This window comes from Stegostoma tigrinum, chromosome 5, assembly GCF_030684315.1.
Source record: "Stegostoma tigrinum isolate sSteTig4 chromosome 5, sSteTig4.hap1, whole genome shotgun sequence".
Taxonomy (NCBI): domain Eukaryota; kingdom Metazoa; phylum Chordata; class Chondrichthyes; order Orectolobiformes; family Stegostomatidae; genus Stegostoma; species Stegostoma tigrinum.
In genome coordinates this window covers 53,419,482-53,438,449 of record NC_081358.1, presented here as the reverse complement: position 1 = coordinate 53,438,449, position 18,968 = coordinate 53,419,482, and the positions used below count along the sequence as shown (strand labels likewise).

The 18,968-nt window shown below is 40.9% G+C and overlaps 1 protein-coding gene across 1 annotated transcript in view; it reads right to left on the bottom strand.

The window, feature by feature from the left end:
• The window catches only part of LOC125451388 (regulator of G-protein signaling 22), a 110,069-nt gene that overhangs the window by 66,697 nt on the left and 24,404 nt on the right, over positions 1 to 18,968 (bottom strand). The window contains exons 6-8 of the mRNA XM_048528414.2: positions 17,117 to 17,501; positions 10,557 to 10,710; positions 2,088 to 2,850 (exon numbers count right to left, since the gene is read on the bottom strand). Of these exons, the coding sequence (XP_048384371.2) occupies positions 2,088 to 2,850; positions 10,557 to 10,710; positions 17,117 to 17,501 (1,302 nt within the window). The remainder of the gene's footprint in view (positions 1 to 2,087; positions 2,851 to 10,556; positions 10,711 to 17,116; positions 17,502 to 18,968) is intronic.

Below are 18,968 nucleotides of genomic sequence, written 5' to 3'. Positions count from 1 at the left end.
CTTTTAAGGAATCACATTTAATTCCCTTCTCTTCTTCCACACATTCCTGAATTTTCTCTTCTTCAAGAACTTATCCTATGGCCTATTGAAACCTGCTGTTGAATCTGTGTGAGTCAATGAGTTTAGTTGCCTAGATGACTAGGGTGTGGTGCAGAATAAAGGCCAAACTGCAGGTTGAATCTGGCTTCGGTAGTTCATGGAAATGTGATCATCATCTTATCCCACATTTGTGCAGTGGTTACTTTAAAACTATATGTAATCAATTGTCTCTCTCTCTCTAATGAAGAGTGATGCCTATGGTCCTTTCTGGACTATGGCTCTTTACGTTCCATTGAATCTGCATAGAGAAGGTGGTGCATTCCAAAATCTTATTACTCATGTACATAGAAACAAATTTATTTATACCAACAAATTATCTTTGAATTGGAGTTACCATTAGTATAAAAGAAGACATGGCAGCCAAATTACACATTACAGTCCATAAATGGCGATGAAGACGTGCCAGTCTATTTTTTTTTGTAACTTTGATCCCATCATAATGATGCAAAAATGGACTATTGATTTTTGAATTCCATCATCCAGTTTAAAACCTTAGACTTACATACACTGAAATGGTTTTAAAAAGGGGGCAAAACCATTGACTTAAAATGACTACAGGTATCACCTGATGCACATTAGTTGAAGTGTCATTAAAACAACATGGTTTAGTCAATACGCAACTGAACTGAAATTAACATTTATCCAAAGACAATTGAACAAGTCAACACTGCAGCTTCCCCTGACATCCCACACACTATTGGGAGTGTGAAAAGGTCCCCAATTCAAATCTTATTTGCACCATCATGAGAATTTTTCACATGTGGAAAAGAAGCATCACCTGCACATGGAATATACAAACCAGTTTGTACTTCAAAGAAGTCCTTGAAAAAAAGTAGGGGAGATGTAGTTTGACTGTAAAAGTGAAACAGGCTACCAAGAGCCTTCTCTCTTTTACTGTCTCTCTCCTCTTCAGGCTTTCAAGAAGAAATGGGGGTAACAACACTGACTGAATGGAAAGAAACACCAGGAAGTGGAGAACTTAACACCTAACTGCAAGATTCTCACCAGTTGATGGTCCCAGAAATCAACTGACCAACTTGGTATCAGGTTAAACCCTTACACCTCAAGGATGTACAAGAATCTTAATTGAAGGTTCTTTTGTTATTTTTTGTACTGAATGCTATCTCTTTTAACTTCACAGGTAATAAACTTGTGCTTTTTTAACTCCACAAAAATCTTGTGATTAGCTCTTTACTGCCACAATAAAAATTACTTTAAAATATTTTACTTGCAGAAAGGTCTGAAAAAACATAAACCTTGTTGTCGATAAAAGAGGGGTTTTGAAAAGGGGAGCTGATTCATTCATCTCACTTGGTCATAATAGACTGAGGAAAGAGTTTTGGTCAGGCGCTGGGAGAGGTCCCTGCATTTCATGTACTGTTGTGAGGTCATCAACACCCACCCAATCAGTCAGGCAAAACTTTAGTCTAACATTGCACCTAAATGATGGGAACTCCAATAACTTCCACAAAGCTTAGATTCTATAACCAGTCTTCCGACTTTAGCAACAAAAACAGAAGTTGCTGGAAAAGCTCAGTAGGTCTGGCAGCATCTGTGAAGAGAAATCAGAGTTAACATTTCGGGTTTGATGACCCTTCCTCAGATCCAGACCCAAAACATTAACTCTGATTTCTCTTCATAGATGCTGCCAGACCTGCTGAGCTTTTCCTGCAATTGCTGTTTTTGCTTCTATTTTACAGCATTCACAGTTCTTTTGGTTTTTATTCTGACTTTAGCAACTTGTTAAAGGTGCTAGATAAAAGCAATATTTTGTTGCTAAAAGGAGAACACTATCAATTGAATCCAGCTGACACTTGACCCAAAGTTTTAAACAAATGTCAAACTTTTGCATGATTAATGTCACATGTAAAGGCTACTTGAAAAGCATTTAGGTTTTCATTTCAATTGAGAGCTGTTTTATAGAAACAGTGACAATGCTAATCCTCATTTGAAAGAAACGAATTTTCTATATTAAATCTCTGACTAACCTTTGCTTCTTTTTGCCATCCTCAATTACTTTTAATCTTTCAATATCCATCCATAGCCACCAATATTTCTCACCGGCAGTTCCTTGGAGAAATTTCTTGAACTTTTCAATGCCCTTTCGGTTCTTGAAATTGAAGCTATGTGGTGGTTCCATGTAGCAGAAATCTCTGATATCACCTTCCTCATTGGTGGAGTCAGATTCCATACTATCTTCACCCACAGCATTGGAAAAACTTTGAGTTCTTATATTATCACTGACTACAGATGATTGCTGTACATCCAGCTGAGCAGTTTGAGAAATATTAGAATCTGGTGCTGGGTAAATATTACTCTCCAAGTGAAATTTCATTTCCTCAGTCTCAGAAGGCAGGTTGGTTTCTGTTCCATGAGTTGCTGCTTTATCACTTGTGCTAACCAGATCTTTATGGGCTCTTGTTTTCGTGCCAATGTGGACCTTCTGAACATGCAATTTTGCTTTTTCATTGGCCTTATCTTCATTCATCACTGCCTTATCATCAGTGCTCACCTCTTTGTTTTTTTTGTTTACTTTTTGGCCATGTTTAGTTTCATTCTCTGGCTTTGGTTGAAGGTAGATAATTTCTTGTCCATCAAAATGGTATGCAGGAACGAATTCAAATAACTCATCATCCACAATTACTGGTTTGGACAAACTGGGAATGCAACTATATTGTGTACTGTCACTGACCTGTCTGCTATGGCGGAGTAACTTTGCAGCACTGATATTTGACAAAATTTCTTCTATTACTGAAAAACCAAGAGCAGTTTAATATTAAGAAGTGTTAATCATAGAGTTATGCACTGACATAGTATAGAAAGAGGCCATACAGCCCATTTTGTCTTGGCCAGCTCTTTGAAGGAGCTATGGAATTTGTCAAGCTCCTTGATTAATAACCCATTCTTTTTCTTTTCAAGTGTTTAAACAAATCTTTATCAATTAGTGAATCTGCTTAGTAAACCCCACACCTTCATGGGCAGAAGAGATCATAACAACCCACTTGTGTAATGTGTTTCCTCTTTTGATCTCTGATTCTTTTAATAGGCACCACAAATTTGTCTCCTCTTATTACCAACTGTTCTAGCACAGCAAATGGCTTTGCCTTATTCACTTGACTGAAACTCTTAATGATTTTGAACACCTTTATTAAATCTTCCCTGAACTTTCTGTTCTCTAAGGAGATCACCCCAGCTTCTTTACACACTTACCTTTTTTCGGAAAAGGGTAAGGATGCACAGGCAAAGTATTAGTATGTTATAAGACACATTCCATTTCTCCCTATATTTCATAGAAATGTGGAAATTAGCAGCAGGTATAGGCCATTCAGCCCATTAAATTCTGCTCCACCATTAAGCATGATTATGGCTAATCGCCCAACTAGGTACCCTGTTCCTGTTTTCTCTTCATAACCTTTTACCCTTTAGCCCTAAGAACTATATCCATCTCCTTCTTGAAAACGTTCAATGCTTTGGCCTCAAAGGCTTTCAGTGAGAGGGAATTCTACAGGGTCACCACTCTCTTAGTGAAGAAATTTCTCCTCAACTCAGCCAAAAATGGCATACCTGTATCCTCAGACTCTGACCCTTGGTTCTGGGCTCAACAAACATTGGGAACATTGGTTTTGTCCTTTATTTTTGCTGTTGTAAATTGCAAGTCTCAACAGGTCATTGCAACTTGGAACATAAAATTTTCCATTAATCATGGCTGTTGCCCTAGAGGGACAGGCAACTCTACAAATTAAGCCTTATGTCACCTGGTTTGGAAGTGCATGTTCTGCTATTTGAACTAACTTGTTACATGGTGCATATATAATACCAGCCAAATAATGCATTCACAGGACTTTGAAGGGGGAGTAGTACAAAACATATAACAAGTAATCAATTGAAGCAATTATAATTAATTCAAGCTTATGTGCAAAGATTCTGCAATAAGTGAAAGGAGCTAATAAACAAATCATACATTAAAGAAAATAAACAGAGCATCAAATTACATGAGACATTTACAATCAATTATACTGTTGCATTTATTACTTCATATAAACATGCCAATTCTTTAAAAAAAAAGGATAACCTTTTCTAAAACAACAGGCTGACTCTTAATATTTTGGCTATTGAATACAAGAGCATAGAGACAATGATGGAGCAGTAAATAACATTAGTTAGGCTATAGATAGATTACTGTGCACAGTTCTGGTTATTATTATAGGAAAGACGTAATTAGATTAGAGAGGGTACAGAAGAGATTCACCAAAATGTTCCTGGGCTGGAATGATTTAGAGACCAGATAAACTGGGATAATTTTCCTTAAAAGCAGAGAAGGCTGAAGAGGGATTTGAGATAATGGGAACTGCAGATGCTGGAGAATTCCAAGATAATAAAATGTGAGGCTGGATGAACACAGCAGGCCAAGCAGCATCTCAGGAGCACAAAAGCTGACGTTTCGGGCCTAGACCCTTCATCAGAGAGGGGGATGGGGAGAGGGAACTGGAATAAATAGGGACAGAGGGGGAGGCGGACCGAAGATGGAGAGTAAAGAAGATAGGTGGAGAGAGTATAGGTGGGGAGGTAGGGAGGGGATAGGTCAGTCCAGGGAAGACGGACAGGTCAAAGAGGTGGGATGAGGTTAGTAGGTAGATGGGGGTGCGGCTTGGGGTGGGAGGAAGGGATGGGTGAGAGGAAGAACCGGTTAGGGAGGCAGAGACAGGTTGGACTGGTTTTGGGATGCAGTGGGTAGGGGGGAAGAGCTGGGCTGGTTGTGTGGTGCAGTGGGGGGAGGGCACGAACTGGGCTGGTTTAGGGATGCAGTAGGGGAAGGGGAGATTTTGATACTGGTGAAGTCCACATTGATACCATATGGCTGCAGGGTTCCCAGGCGGAATATGAGTTGCTGTTCCTGCAACCTTCGGGTGGCATCATTGTGGCAGTGCAGGAGGCCCACGATGGACATGTCATCTAGAGAATGGGAGGGGGAGTGGAAATGGTTTGCGACTGGGAGGTGCAGTTGTTTGTTGCGAACTGAGCGGAGGTGTTCTGCAAAGCGGTCTCCAAGCCTCCGCTTGGTTTCCTCAATGTAGAGGAAGCCACACCGGGTACAGTGGATGCAGTATACCACATTGGCAGATGTGCAGGTGAACCTCTGCTTAATGTGGAATGTCATCTTGGGGCCTGGGATAGGGGTGAGGGAGGAGGTGTGGGGGCAAGTGTAGCATTTCCTGCGGTTGCAGGGGAAAGTGCCGGGTGTGGTGGGGTTGGAGGGCAGTGTGGAGCGAACAAGGGAGTCACGGAGAGAGTGGTCTCTCCGGAAAGCAGACAGGGGTGGGGATGGAAAAATGTCTTGGGTGGTGGGGTCGGATTGTAAATGGCGAAAGTGTCGGAGGATGATGCGTTGTATCCGGAGGTTGGTAGGGTGGTGTGTGAGAACGAGGGGGATCCTCTTAGGGCGGTTGTGGCGGGGGCGGGGTGTGAGGGATGTGTTGCGGGAAACACGGGAGACGCGGTCAAGGGCGTTCTCGATCACTGTGGGGGGAAAGTTGCGGTCCTTGAAGAACTTGGACATCTGGGATGTGCGGGAGTGGAATGTCTTATCGTGGGAGCAGATGCGGCGGAGGCAGAGGAATTGGGAATAGGGAATGGAATTTTTGCAGGAGGGTGGGTGGGAGGAGGTGTATTCTAGGTAGCTGTGGGAGTCGGTGGGCTTGAAATGGGCATCAATTACAAGCTGGTGAGTTTGTACCAACCTCCGGATACAACGCATCATCCTCCGACACTTTCGCCATTTACAATCCGACCCCACCACCCAAGACATTTTTCCATCCCCACCCCTGTCTGCTTTCCGGAGAGACCACTCTCTCCGTGACTCCCTTGTTCGCTCCACACTGCCCTCCAACCCCACCACACCCGGCACCTTCCCCTGCAACCGCAGGAAAATCTACACTTGCCCCCACACCTCCTCCCTCACCCCTATCCCAGGCCCCAAGATGACATTCCACATTAAGCAGAGGTTCACCTGCACATCTGCCAATGTGGTATACTGCATCCACTGTACCCGGTGTGGCTTCCTCTACATTGGGGAAACCAAGCGGAGGCTTGGAGACCGCTTTGCAGAACACCTCCGCTCAGTTCGCAACAAACAACTGCACCTCCCAGTCGCAAACCATTTCCACTCCTCCTCCCATTCTCTAGATGACATGTCCATCACGGGCCTCCTGCACTGCCACAATGATGCCACCCGAAGATTGCAGGAACAGGAACTCATATTCCACCTGGGAACCCTGCAGACTAATGGTATCAATGTGGACTTCACCAGTTTCAACATCTCCCCTTCCCCTACTGCATCCCTAAACCAGCCCAGTTCGTCCCCTCCCCCCACTGCACCACACAACCAGCCCAGCTCTTCCCCCCCACCCACTGCATCCCAAAACCAGTCCAACCTGTCTCTGCCTCCCTAACCGGTTCTTCCTCTCACCCATCCCTTCCTCCCACCCCAAGCCGCACCCCCATCTACCTACTAACCTCATCCCACCTCTTTGACCTGTCCGTCTTCCCTGGACTGACCTATCCCCTCCCTACCTCCCCACCTATACTCTCTCCACCTATCTTCTTTACTCTCCATCTTCGGTCCGCCTCCCCCCTCTCCCTATTTATTCCAGTTCCCTCTCCCCATCCCCCTCTCTGATGAAGGGTCTAGGCCCGAAACGTCAGCTTTTGTGCTCCTGAGATGCTGCTTGGCCTGCTGTGTTCATCCAGCTTCACATTTTATTATCTTGAAGAGGGATTTGATTGAGATGTACAGTGTTCTGAAGGCATAGGCATGAACCTTCTCATTCAAGACACCTCCCCACCTGCATCAAGAGTAACAGCTTTGTCACCCACTTGCGCCTCCCTTGAAACCTATCTGTTTCTCATTCCAAGAGGAATACAGTGCACAACAGGGCAGAAAGACACAAAACATATGGTGGGCTTCCTGATATCCAGCTCCTTACCCGTTATGGGGAAAGGATCACAACTCTGACCACTAGAATGGCTGACTGACTATGCCCAAGCCCCTGGGCAGGTAACAGAGGCTGTCCTTGACTTACTTTACCAGAAATCCCTGACAAAGGTTGCATCCCTTGGCTTGAATGGGGCTTGCTGACAAACATGATAAGCTTACTTTGTGTCTGTTCTAAATGGCAAGACAAGACAGAAGTGATAAGACCCTAATATATGTGACTGAGGGACAAAGTGCAAAAAGGCAGGGCAAAACAAAACAAGATAGGAATGCTGTGAACATCCAGATAGGCCCAAAGTGAGTGAGTGCATTATTAGAGCAAGTGAAGAGCCTGCTCCAATCCATGAGCTGGGTGTATCCTTGAGCACAGCGTCTTTGATGCAAAATGATAGTTGCTGGTACAGCCTGAAGTGCAGAAGTGTCCTGTAAGTGGATCAGAAATGTACCATGAGGATTTTTAGATACAGACACATGTTAGACGCCAATGTCCATGGAATGAAGTGCTTGTGACTGGTGTCCATAGAACATGACCTGAGATGTTGGTGCTGGGTGTCCTATATGGTGGCCCTTCAGACAAAACAGCAATTTGAAGTCATCAGGTACCTCCTCTGATTTCCATGTCAAGAACTCTTGACAGCTAGCTTGGTCAGTGCAGTTTCATAAGATAGAAAGCTGAATACTTATGAGGTGCATTAAGGCATTAATGTGGTGTTTAACAACCTATAATTCCCCTTAATTGGCAGCTCACCAGTATTTCGTGAGAAATTTGGCTCATCTCTTGACAAAAAGCATAAAAATGTAGATGAGATGCAACCAACATTGAGATAGGCCTTGGTTTTCATCCAACTGGGGTAATGCAGTGGCTCAGTAGTTAGCAATGCTGCCTCACAGTGCCAGAGACCCTGGTTCGATTTCTCAGGCAACTGTCTCTGTGGAGTTTGCATACTCTCCCTGTGTCTGAGCAGATTTCTTCAGGGTTCTCTGATTTCCTCCCACAGTACAAAGATGTGCAGGTTAGGTGGATTGGCCATGGTAAATTACCCCATAGTGTCCAGGAATGTGTAGGCTAAGTGTGTTAGCTAAGGGAATTGCAGGGTTAGAGAATAGGGTCGGGGGTGCAATTGGGTGTGGTGATCTTTGCAGGGTCAGTGTAGACTCGATGGGCCGATTAGCCTGCTTCTACATTGTAGAAATTCTATGATTGATTGATTAATTCAATTCTGTCACAAATGTTGCTGTGCTTCACAACAGTTAGGCTCCCTATATGATTCCACCCAATATTTCTTCTGGTTAAAGTTTTTAGAAATACAAATATAATGTAATTTTTGAGAAAAATATTGTAAATATCATTGTAACAATTGATTTAATTTACTTGTCTGGAGTGTAAAGAATAATTACCCTATTGATGTTAGTTTTGAGAAGTGTTGCTGAAATGTCAGCAAATAATATTGTACTAGTGCACCATGACTCCTAGGTTTTTTATACATGCAAATAAAAGGACTTATCTTCTGATTGAGGCAACCACTACAAAGGACAAATTGTTCATAAAATATTGAATGTTGACCCAAGAAAATCACTGGCTGCTCCACTGCGCCATCAAAGACTATTGCCAGGTCTGTCTTGGTCTCTTCCCAATCTTCCATACAACACTTGCTGGTATGGTAATGCGCATGTGCATGCATGCATGAATATCTGACTGAGAAGTGAAGGGTTTGTTTTTTTACTGGTCTTATTGTAACTGACAGTAGTCTGAGAGCACCAGGAAGGGCTTTTTAAACAGCCCAGCCTCGCATCTGGCAGCCCCTGTTGCTGCGTCTGAACTCGTTCTAATGGTGATAGATCTGACTCTAGATACTATCTGTCCCTCTTGAACAAAAATCCTGCCATTGCAGACACTTTCTCCTCAGGCTTATGCCACAAGCTGGGTCAAACACCCAGTCTGTATAGTCAATATTTGTTATTGTAATGTAAAGGGTCAGTTCAGATAACTGTCTCTCGGACACATTCTCAAGCATTTATATTCGCTCCATCTAACACCTGCAACACCTATGCTCATTTTTCCTGTAAACCAATTTCTGTATCTCAATTTAAAATGATTTACATTAGAATGTGAAGTGGTCAATGTAAAGACCACAATAACTAATGAACATCAAGCAGTACCGTTACAGGCTGATGTGAGGGTGTGTACAACTCCTCCCACCGCCTATAACGACTCAAACTCACTACAGTTTAAGAAGACAGCTCATCATTATATTCTCAAGGTGAGGGATGACCAATAAATGTTGGCTCAGTCAGTGATGCCCACTCTGCAGAAAGAACTTTTTTAAAATGTGAATCTGATTTTATAAGAGCACATGTGGCAATACATTGACCCTTATTTTGAAAATGATGATGCTAGAATGCATATTTCAATTGAATTTTAAAGAAACTTAGGGGAGATCTTAACATTCCCATATAGGAAGCTTGGAAAATTTAGAACACAGGAGGAGACCATATGATATACTGTTCCAGTGCAGACTGAGAAAGAGTTAACAATTAATATCCAGTTTCTGGCCTTGTAGGTTGCTGCACCTCAAATATATATTCAAGTACTTTCTTTAATGTAACGTATTCTTTCAGGCATTGAACTCCAGAAAACTACCTGTTAAGTGAAAAGAAATCTACTTAAACCCTCTCAAATCATTATATGAATTATTTGTATTCTTTCGTCCTTGATTGACCTCTCTGCTAATGAAATGGGTCCTTATTCACTCTGTCAAGGCCCCTAATAATTTTATAGTACCTTGATTAAATCACAGTTCTAGCACATCCTCCTGGTATTTGAATTATTTGCCTTCGTTGATGAAGGAAAGTACTCTTTATGCTTTCTTAACCTCCTGATCTACTTTCTCCTACTCGCTTCAGGGATCTGTGATCATGCATATTGCTCGGTATAGTTCTTGGCAGTCTACTATTTATTATGCATATTAGTTGGAGCATTGGATAAACTGAACATATTCTGTTGCCTGGGGAATGGTGTGGGTGAAATTGGTTTTGACAAATGGCAAGGTAACAGATTACCAGCCATTTTACACTATGCGAGAAAGGATGACTGACTGTAGTATAAATTGGTCCACTATTAACCTGTTCTACGGATTTGCCAATCATATTCACTGAAAATCTCCTTAAACTCATTGGGCAAAATCACATTTTTTCAATTTTTGTTGGGTGGATATATATGATACTTGATTGAATAATATTTTGGTAATAATGCCCTTTAAGTTGTGATTTAAATTTTAAAGCAACATAATTAGAACCCGTCATTCCTAACAACAAAATCATGTCCACTAACCACATGCAGGAAAATTGAGTCACCCGTTATTTTGAATGGTATTCATCAAATTCCATGCTTTATGAGCCTTCCTTGAAAAAACAGAACACCCCAAGATAAATTTCTTAGCAGTAACTATAAGCGTAAGTATCTTACCTGTTGCAACATTGTCCATAGTCTTCACAGAAGTTGTAGAAGTATGTGAAGATGCCTTAAAGCTGACTACAGTTTCAAGTTCAGATTTGAAGTTAACCATTGGAGCTTCTTCTACCGTTCCTGTTGACAATGTTTTGGTTTGGGCAACAGAAGCCTGGTGAGGCAAATTTATTTTCTTTGCAATAATTATTTAAGATAGCATTCTCAAAAACAGGTTTGCAGTTTGTTGCACATTAGTCAAAATGCATGTATTTATCTAAGGTAATTGCAACAACTCAATGGAAATACACAGCATAAAAATATGTTTTGAGAATCTGGATTTTTATTTAGTGTTTTGGAATGCTGAAAGTTTTTTGGACTCTACCCTTAGTATGCTCTTCATTGGATGCTCGTACAGAAATTTTCCACTTTCCTATCTCTCCCTATCTGTCCCCCTACCTCCTCATGAACCTCAGCAAATTTCCTTTTTATTCCCTAAGTCATTGCCTCAAGACAGATTAAAACTGCTTTGTACACCACATTAACAACGTAAATGGATAAACGTATCCAAATGATCATACTCTACATTAAGAAAATAACCTTTATAAGGATGCAATGAATTGTATGAGAATACACAGTTTGTTACCACCTCCAATTTCCTCAGTGACATTGAAATTCTGGAGTGCAAATCCAGTGGAAAGGAACTGGGTAAACCAGTTGAGAAGTTGGGTAGGAGCCCATAACGCTGGGCCTCCATCACAAGGATCATCATCATCAGTTCCTGCAAGGATAAGTGAGGGCAGACAAAATGGGACAGAACCAAGGAACGGGTATAACACATCAGATATAATGTAGCTCTCATTTCCTCCATTCTACTTATTCTGTTCATTGGCAAGGTTCACTAATATGATGGGCTCTAGTATGCAAAACCACAGTAGAGTTTGTGAAGTTTTTGAGCTATGACAGGGATTTTAGAAGAAACACATTAGGGCATCAGATAACATGGGCACCAGTGAGGGAATTCAGTGATTAGTAATAAAGGCAGTGTGGGTTTGAGTATCAAGAAGATGTTCGTATGGAAAAGATGTGCTCAATAAGGGCCTGACTGGAGTCAGAGGAGATATTTGAAAAAGAAAGGGCTTAGCAAAGGGAAGTCCTAGGAGTGTTTGATCTGGTGAGCAAGCAATTGGGGAGGAAGCAATCGAAGCAGTTGAACAGACGACTCAATCCCACGCAAGCACAAAGAAGACCATGAACTTCTTGTCCATATTATTGAAGGTGAGGGTGGAGGGCACAGGGGAAAAGCATTTAGGAAGATGTTATCAAGGGATAGAAAATAACCTGGGGATTACCTTTGGTCTCCAGTCTGATCCTGGAATGGTGAGGACTTTCACAGAAGAGCATAAAGGCTCATAGCACTTAATACAATCCAACCAGCCAGTATATGGCTAAGTCACTTGTCGATGTCATTGGACCTATCGCACACACATCTTACTTTGTAAAGTAAGGTTGTTACCTTACTGCACTGCAAAAATAATAGAATATTTCATTGTTGGTGATCCTATCTTTTGAAAGCGTGAAAGGTTAAACCAAAGTTCCAGTTTTCCTCTCTGGTGGCTGTAAAATACCCCATGAATATTTTAAGATGTTTTTGTTAACATTAATCCCTTAAACAAGCCACTAACATCAACTAGTTATTTACCTCATTTTTGTTAGTGAGATGTTACTTCACACAAAATGGCTGTTGTACTTATTTTATTGCAGCAATATTAAAATAACTAGCATCATATTGACCATGAAGTACGATTTGAGATACTGGGGTTAGCAATGGTCAAATGTACATTTTTCCTCTATGCCTCATTCATGAAGCTTTTCAACAAAGCATTTTGATCCCCAGAACACTTGTCACCCAAAATGCATTGACACTAGTCAAGCCACTTCCTTAGTCTAATGAAAGTCCTTTGGCAGAATCTTGTGCACGTAATGGAGGCCTACGCACAGGCCATAGAGGTGTGATACCCTGTTTATATCCCTCAGAGGGAAAAGCTCCATTGCACAGAACAACAAACAATCATGGACAAACTAAAGGGATAAGGGACAGCATAAAACTAAAAGAAAGGGCATACAAAAATGTAAAAAAAAAGCACAGAATGGGAAAGACACAAAGACACCAAAGGGCACAATGACATTTCTACGAGTTACTAAAGGCGATTAGGAAAGAAAATTTGCCAGGGACATTAAAACCAGTAAGAAGAAATTTTATACATACATAATGGGAAGGTGGGTGGTCAAAAGCAATGTTAGCCCTCTAAAGACTGAAAAAACTTTATCGAATGCTTTCTGGAAGTCCCTGTAAACATGGAAGTTCAAATAAAACAAAGAACCGTGGATGCTGGAAATCTGAAACTAAAACAGAAACACTGTTCTGAAGAAGGGTCACTCGATGCAAAAACTGTTTTTTTTCTCCACTGTTGCTGCCAGCCCTGCTGCATTTCTCCAGCATTTTCTGTTTTTGACCTATGCATTCACCTGTTCATGACCTTAGTCACCTATTCAAAAAATTCATTGAGGTTTGTCAGGTATGACATACTTATCGTGAAGCTACACTGGCTCTCCATGACTCGAACACTTTCTCCACAGCAGATGTTAGGCTAGCTGTTATTTGAACTTCCATGTTTACAGGGACTTCCAGAAAGCACTCGATAAAGTCCCACATAAGATGTTGTTAACTATGGTAGAAGCCCACAGAATAGAGAGCAAAGTAACTGACATGGTTGGGAAATTGGTTGAGTTGCAAGAAGCAGAAAGTAGACATAATGGTTAGGGACTCAAGTTGTTAATTGGACTACGGTAAATAGTAGGCATGTTGAATAAGCACTTTGCCTTGGTAATTACAGTAGAAAAAGAAGATAGCTTACCAGAAGTCCCAAGAAAGTTAACAGTGATTTGGGAACAGCGACAAAATCAAATTAACGTAAGTAAAACATCGATGCTGAGGAAGTTAATGGAACTAAACAGTAACAAAGCCCCATGATCTGATGGTTTCCATCTAAGAGCATTGAAGGACATAGGAGAGCACATTATTGACATCCTACCCATAATTGTTCACAGTTCCCTAGATAGAGGAGTTGTCCCTTTGGATTGGGAAATTGTATATGACACTCTGCTTTTTAAGAAAGGCCAAAAAGGAAAACTAGGGAATTACAGATCAGCTAGCCTAACATCTGCTGTGGGGAAAGTGTTTGAGTCATGGAGAGCCAGTGTAGCTTCACGATAAGTATGTCATACCTGACAAACCTCAATGAATTTTTTGAATAGGTGACTAAGGTCATGAACAGGTGAATGCATAGGTCAAAAACAGAAAATGCTGGAGAAACGCAGCAGGGCTGGCAGCAACAGTGGAGAAAAAAAACAGTTTTTGCAACGAGTGACCCTTCTTCAGAACAGTGTTTCAGTTTTAGCTTCAGATTTCCAGCATCCATGGTTCTTTGTTTTATTTGAACTTCCATGTTTACAGGGACTTCCAGAAAGCATTCGATAAAGTCCCACGTAAGATGTTGTTAACTAAGGTAGAAGCCCACAGAATAGTGGGCAAAGTAATTGACATGATTGGGAAATTGGTTGAGTTGCAAGAAGCAGAAAGTAGGCATAATGGTTAGGGACTCAAATTGGCAGGATACGACGAGTGCTGTTCCCACAAGGATGTATGCTAGAGCTTCAATTGTTCACATTATTTATTAATGACTTGATTAATGGCATGGAAAGTTATGTATCCAAACTTGCTGATGACACAAAGTTAGATGGCATTGTGGACAGATAAAATTCCAAAGGGCTATTGATAAACTACGTGAATGGTCAAAACTGTGGCACATGGAGTTCAATGTATGCAAGTGTGATTTTTCAGAAGAGATGTTAGGAAGCACTTTTATAGACAAAGGATGATAGGTGTTTGGTACTCTCTTACACTAAAGTCAATGAATGCTGGATCACTTTTCAATTTTAAATCTGCGTTAGATATATTTGTATTAAGCAAGTTAATAAGCAATATGGGCCAAGTATGGAGTTAAGTCACAAATCAAATGGTACAACAGGCTCAAAGGCCTGAAAGACCTATTTCTGTTTTTATGTTCCTTTAGGTCAACAGCACAGAAAAAGACCCTTCAGTCTATCAAGTCTGTGCTGGCTAAAAAAAAACCCAAACTATTCCATTCCAATTTTCCTACATTTGGCACATAGCCTTATATGCTTTGGCATCACAAATGCAGGTCTAAATACTTCTTAAACATTATAAGGGTTTCTTTCCACTATCCTTACGGGCAGTAAGTTCCAGATGCCCACCACCCTCTGGATGAAAGGAATTTTCCACATATTCATCTCAATCACATCCGCCTTCAGTCTCCTCTGCTCCCAATCTCTCCAACCTCTTTTCATAATTAAAAGTCTCTAGCACAGGCAGTATCCTACTAACTCTCTATGCACTCTCTCCAGTGCAATCACACCCCTCCTATAGTGTGGATTCAAGAATTGCACAATACCTATAACCAACATTTTATGCAGTTCTAGTATCACTTCCCTGCTCTTCAACTCCATGCCTTGGCCATTAGGACCAGTATCCCAAATGGCTTCTTAACCATTTTATCTAACTGTCCCTTTAAGGGACCTGTGGACGTGCGCATCAAAGTTCCTCTGATCCTCGATCCTTCTCAGGATCAGCATTGGACAGTCCTTGGACAGCAAGGGCCCCAAACTGATCCCTGTGGATTCCCACTGGACAGTCACAAACACAAAATAACACCTAAACTGGCACCCTCTGCTTCTAGCCATTAAGCCAATTATGTATCCAATTAGCCAAACTTCCTTGGATCCCTTCGCTATCAGTCTCCTATGTGAGACATTATCAAAAGTCTTGGTGTAGTTTAAGTAGACACTGGCTGGACAGCTGGCAAGATCCTCACCATATCGCCTTTTTTCAAAAGGCTTGCCACATTTTGTGCTACTAGGTGCTTAGCTGGTCAATGGTTAGCCTTCCCTAGGATCAAGGTCCCAGGAAGAGGGGTGATTAGTGGTAGAGAGGCTTGGTCAGAAGCCTCACCTTGGAGAACTGCCAGCCAGTCAGAGGATGGAATCACTGCTGTTCTTAGCGTTGCCACCACGATGGATGCTTACAGTTCCCCAACTCATCCGAAGCCTCAGATCAAGAAGGAACTCAGGCCTGGGTGAAAAGGGATGTCACAGGGAATGAGGTGACAGCGTTTGGCAGAAGGGCCAAAGGGGGCTGCGGACTAACCCTTTCCTGCTACGAATTCCCTCGATCAAGCACGGAATGCCTTTGAATCAATTCGTGTTCACCATCACCGCCACCACGAAGGCTTCAAACAAGCTTGGCAAGTTTGCCTGTCATGCTCCCAGTAAGGCTGAACCATGCCTGGCAGAATGAGGTCTGCAATGGGCATTAACTGGGGTTAATTAGGTTGGAGGTGAAAAAGTAGTATGGTCCTCACCCACCATGCTCCAGCCTTAGAAAATACTCCACACTATCAAACCTGTCACAGGTGACAGTGAAAGATTCCACCTTGTGTCCTGCCGACAGAACCTCTGCTTGAGTCAATCTTTTACAACCGATGGATGACAATTCCTATTTTCTTATAGTTATAGCAGTGGTGTACTTATTTTTATACCATATACCTGTTAAAATATCATCTTTCTATATTTTCTTCACTGGTTAGGTCAGCATTTATTGCCCATCTCTACTTTCCAGAGGGCAGTTAAGAGTCAATCACATCGCTGTGGACCTGGAGTCATGTGTAGGCCAGCCTGGGTAAGGATAGAAGATTTCCTTCCCAAACAGACAATAATCAGGAAATTAGAACCTTATTGAGACAGAAGAGACTTTATAGCAATTGACAGTGGTTATACAGTTGTAATTAGATTAGCTTTCTTTAAAATAAAAACAGAAAATGCTGGAGAAACTCAACAGGCCTGTCAACATCTGTGGTGAGAAAAACAACTAATATAATGAGTCCAGTATGACTCTTCTTCAGAACTGAAAGGATTTAGAAAATGATCAGTTTTATGCTGCTGAAAGAGGGTAAGGAGGGACAAATAAAATAGATGTTGAGTGCGCCCAGACTGAAAGACAAAAGCAGTAATAATGTTGGTAAAGAAGTGATGTGTATGTAAAATAGGAGTAAGTATTAGCTGTGAAAAGGAAAAAGAAGTCTGTGATGTTCAGATTTTCATCATCTGTGATATTTCACTTTTATTTTAGCTTTTACCCCTTGAATTCAAATTTCACCTTTGTCATCGTGGAATTCAAATGCTTGTTTCTAATACATTAGTCTGGTGTTTCGGATTGCTAGTTCGGTGACATTATCACTGTGCTATCGCCTCTCCATAAATGCATATTTGATCAACACTAATTACTTTGAACATACTAAATATACATCTGTTTTAAGCTGAACCCATTTCCTAATAAGTTGGGTTTTAGGAAAATTGCTGAAAATATATTTTTTGTGACTTTCAATCCCTTATTATGGTCTAAGTGTAGGACTACAAATTAATGAGAAGACAGATCTAGTTCAATGGCTTAGCAACATAGGCAGGTATAAAGATGTCATTAGCAAACTTGCCTCGCTTTTTACAGAAACCAGATCATTTCCATTTTCATAGCTGATATAGACCTGTCCTGTGGCATCTTCAACTATATCTACAGTTTTGGACATGAAGTGTTCTTCTTTTATTTCTTCTTCTGATTCTTCTTCTTCTTCTGTTTCTTCTTCTTCTTCTTCTGTTTCTTCTTCTTCTTCTTCTGTTTCTTCTAAGGTATTGTCAACCATATCTAGAATTTTGGTCAAATGTGCTTCTTTTCCTTCTTCTTTCTCAGTAACCCATGGGCGGTAAGTAGGATCAATTTGTGGCACGCCAGGTCCTGTGTTACTTTCTAACTGAGACAGCAGCTTTGCAAGCCTGTAAGTAATATCATGAACACAAGTTTGGCTGGGTATATGATATTATATGTCTAGGTCTCTTCTTTTATTTCCAGTTATTAAAAATCAATATTCCTTTATTCTACAAACTACTTGTATAACAATATGCAATTACAATTTCTCTCTTCAGAGAGACTTCAGCAATGTAATTGAGGTATTTTCCCAGATAATCACTCCTGATACCTTGTGGTACTTGCCTGCTCTACCAGTGTTTGGATAAGGGCTGTTTGTGAGCGTTTGTTGCCACCAGCGCTCTTTGACTTTGGGCTTACCTAATTGGTAGAATTTTCATCACTGTCAAGTATCTGCAGAAGTGGGTAATCTTAGATAATGAGAAAATTTATTGCATGATGTCAATAATGACAACTACACTCGGTCACAGATACTTCTGAAAGCAAGAGTCAAACTTCATGTCTCCACCCACAGCCTGTATGTGGACCATTGTGGCAATTGGCTCAGAACCATTAGCTTATACAACATATATCAGATTCCCAGAGAAAGAAAGATAATAAATTATATTTGTGTCTATATTAAGTTACATAAGATACATGAAGTATTGAAATTAATCACTGTACGTGAAGATGTACAAATAATTATTTATTCTGAAAGAATAAAAATAATAACTAATATATGTTTGAAACATTTAAATTGGAGACAAACATAGTGCAAAGGTTTTTTGATGCTGTTTGCTGACCTAGGAACCATTGTTTCTTGAAAATATTCTCAAATTATTATAGTTGAAATTATCTTTAGAATTTTTTTAATCATATTCATTGCTAGCTGAAGTATATTGGCCTGTGATTTCAAGGATAAAATTACTTTGCCATTTGAATCTTTTATTCAAGTTAGAGGGACTGAACACAGAACACAGAGACTCAAGAATATTCAGCTGATCAGAAAGAGCCAGCATGGATTGGTAAAGGTTTGGATCATATTGATGAACCTGTCTGAAGGTATTTGGAAAGTGCCTTAAGTAATTGTCAAGAAAATGTCCATGGATATCATTTAAATGGGCTTCCAGAAACACTCAATAAATATATTGTGACGGATTGTTGGTTAAGGTTAACACGTATGGAATGAAGACAAAGTTTTGACATAGCCAGGAAGAATGTTGAGTGGCAGGAGACTGACATTAGGCATAATGGGAAAGCACCCCAGTTGATAGGATATGAATACTGGGCTTGCACAAGGATCTGTGTTGAGGCCTCAACAATTCATCGTGTTGGTTAATGACTTAGATGATGGGATAAAAAGTTTGCCAATGTTACAAAGATAAGTTGCGTCGTACATAGTCTAAATGGAATCACTAACATACAAATGGATAGTAGTCAGTTAGGAGAGTGAGGAAGACTGTCATAAATGGATTTTACTGTAAGTAAATTTAAGGTCATCCACTTTCACCCTATAAATGTCAGGATAGAAAATTTTCTAAATGATGAAAAGCCGA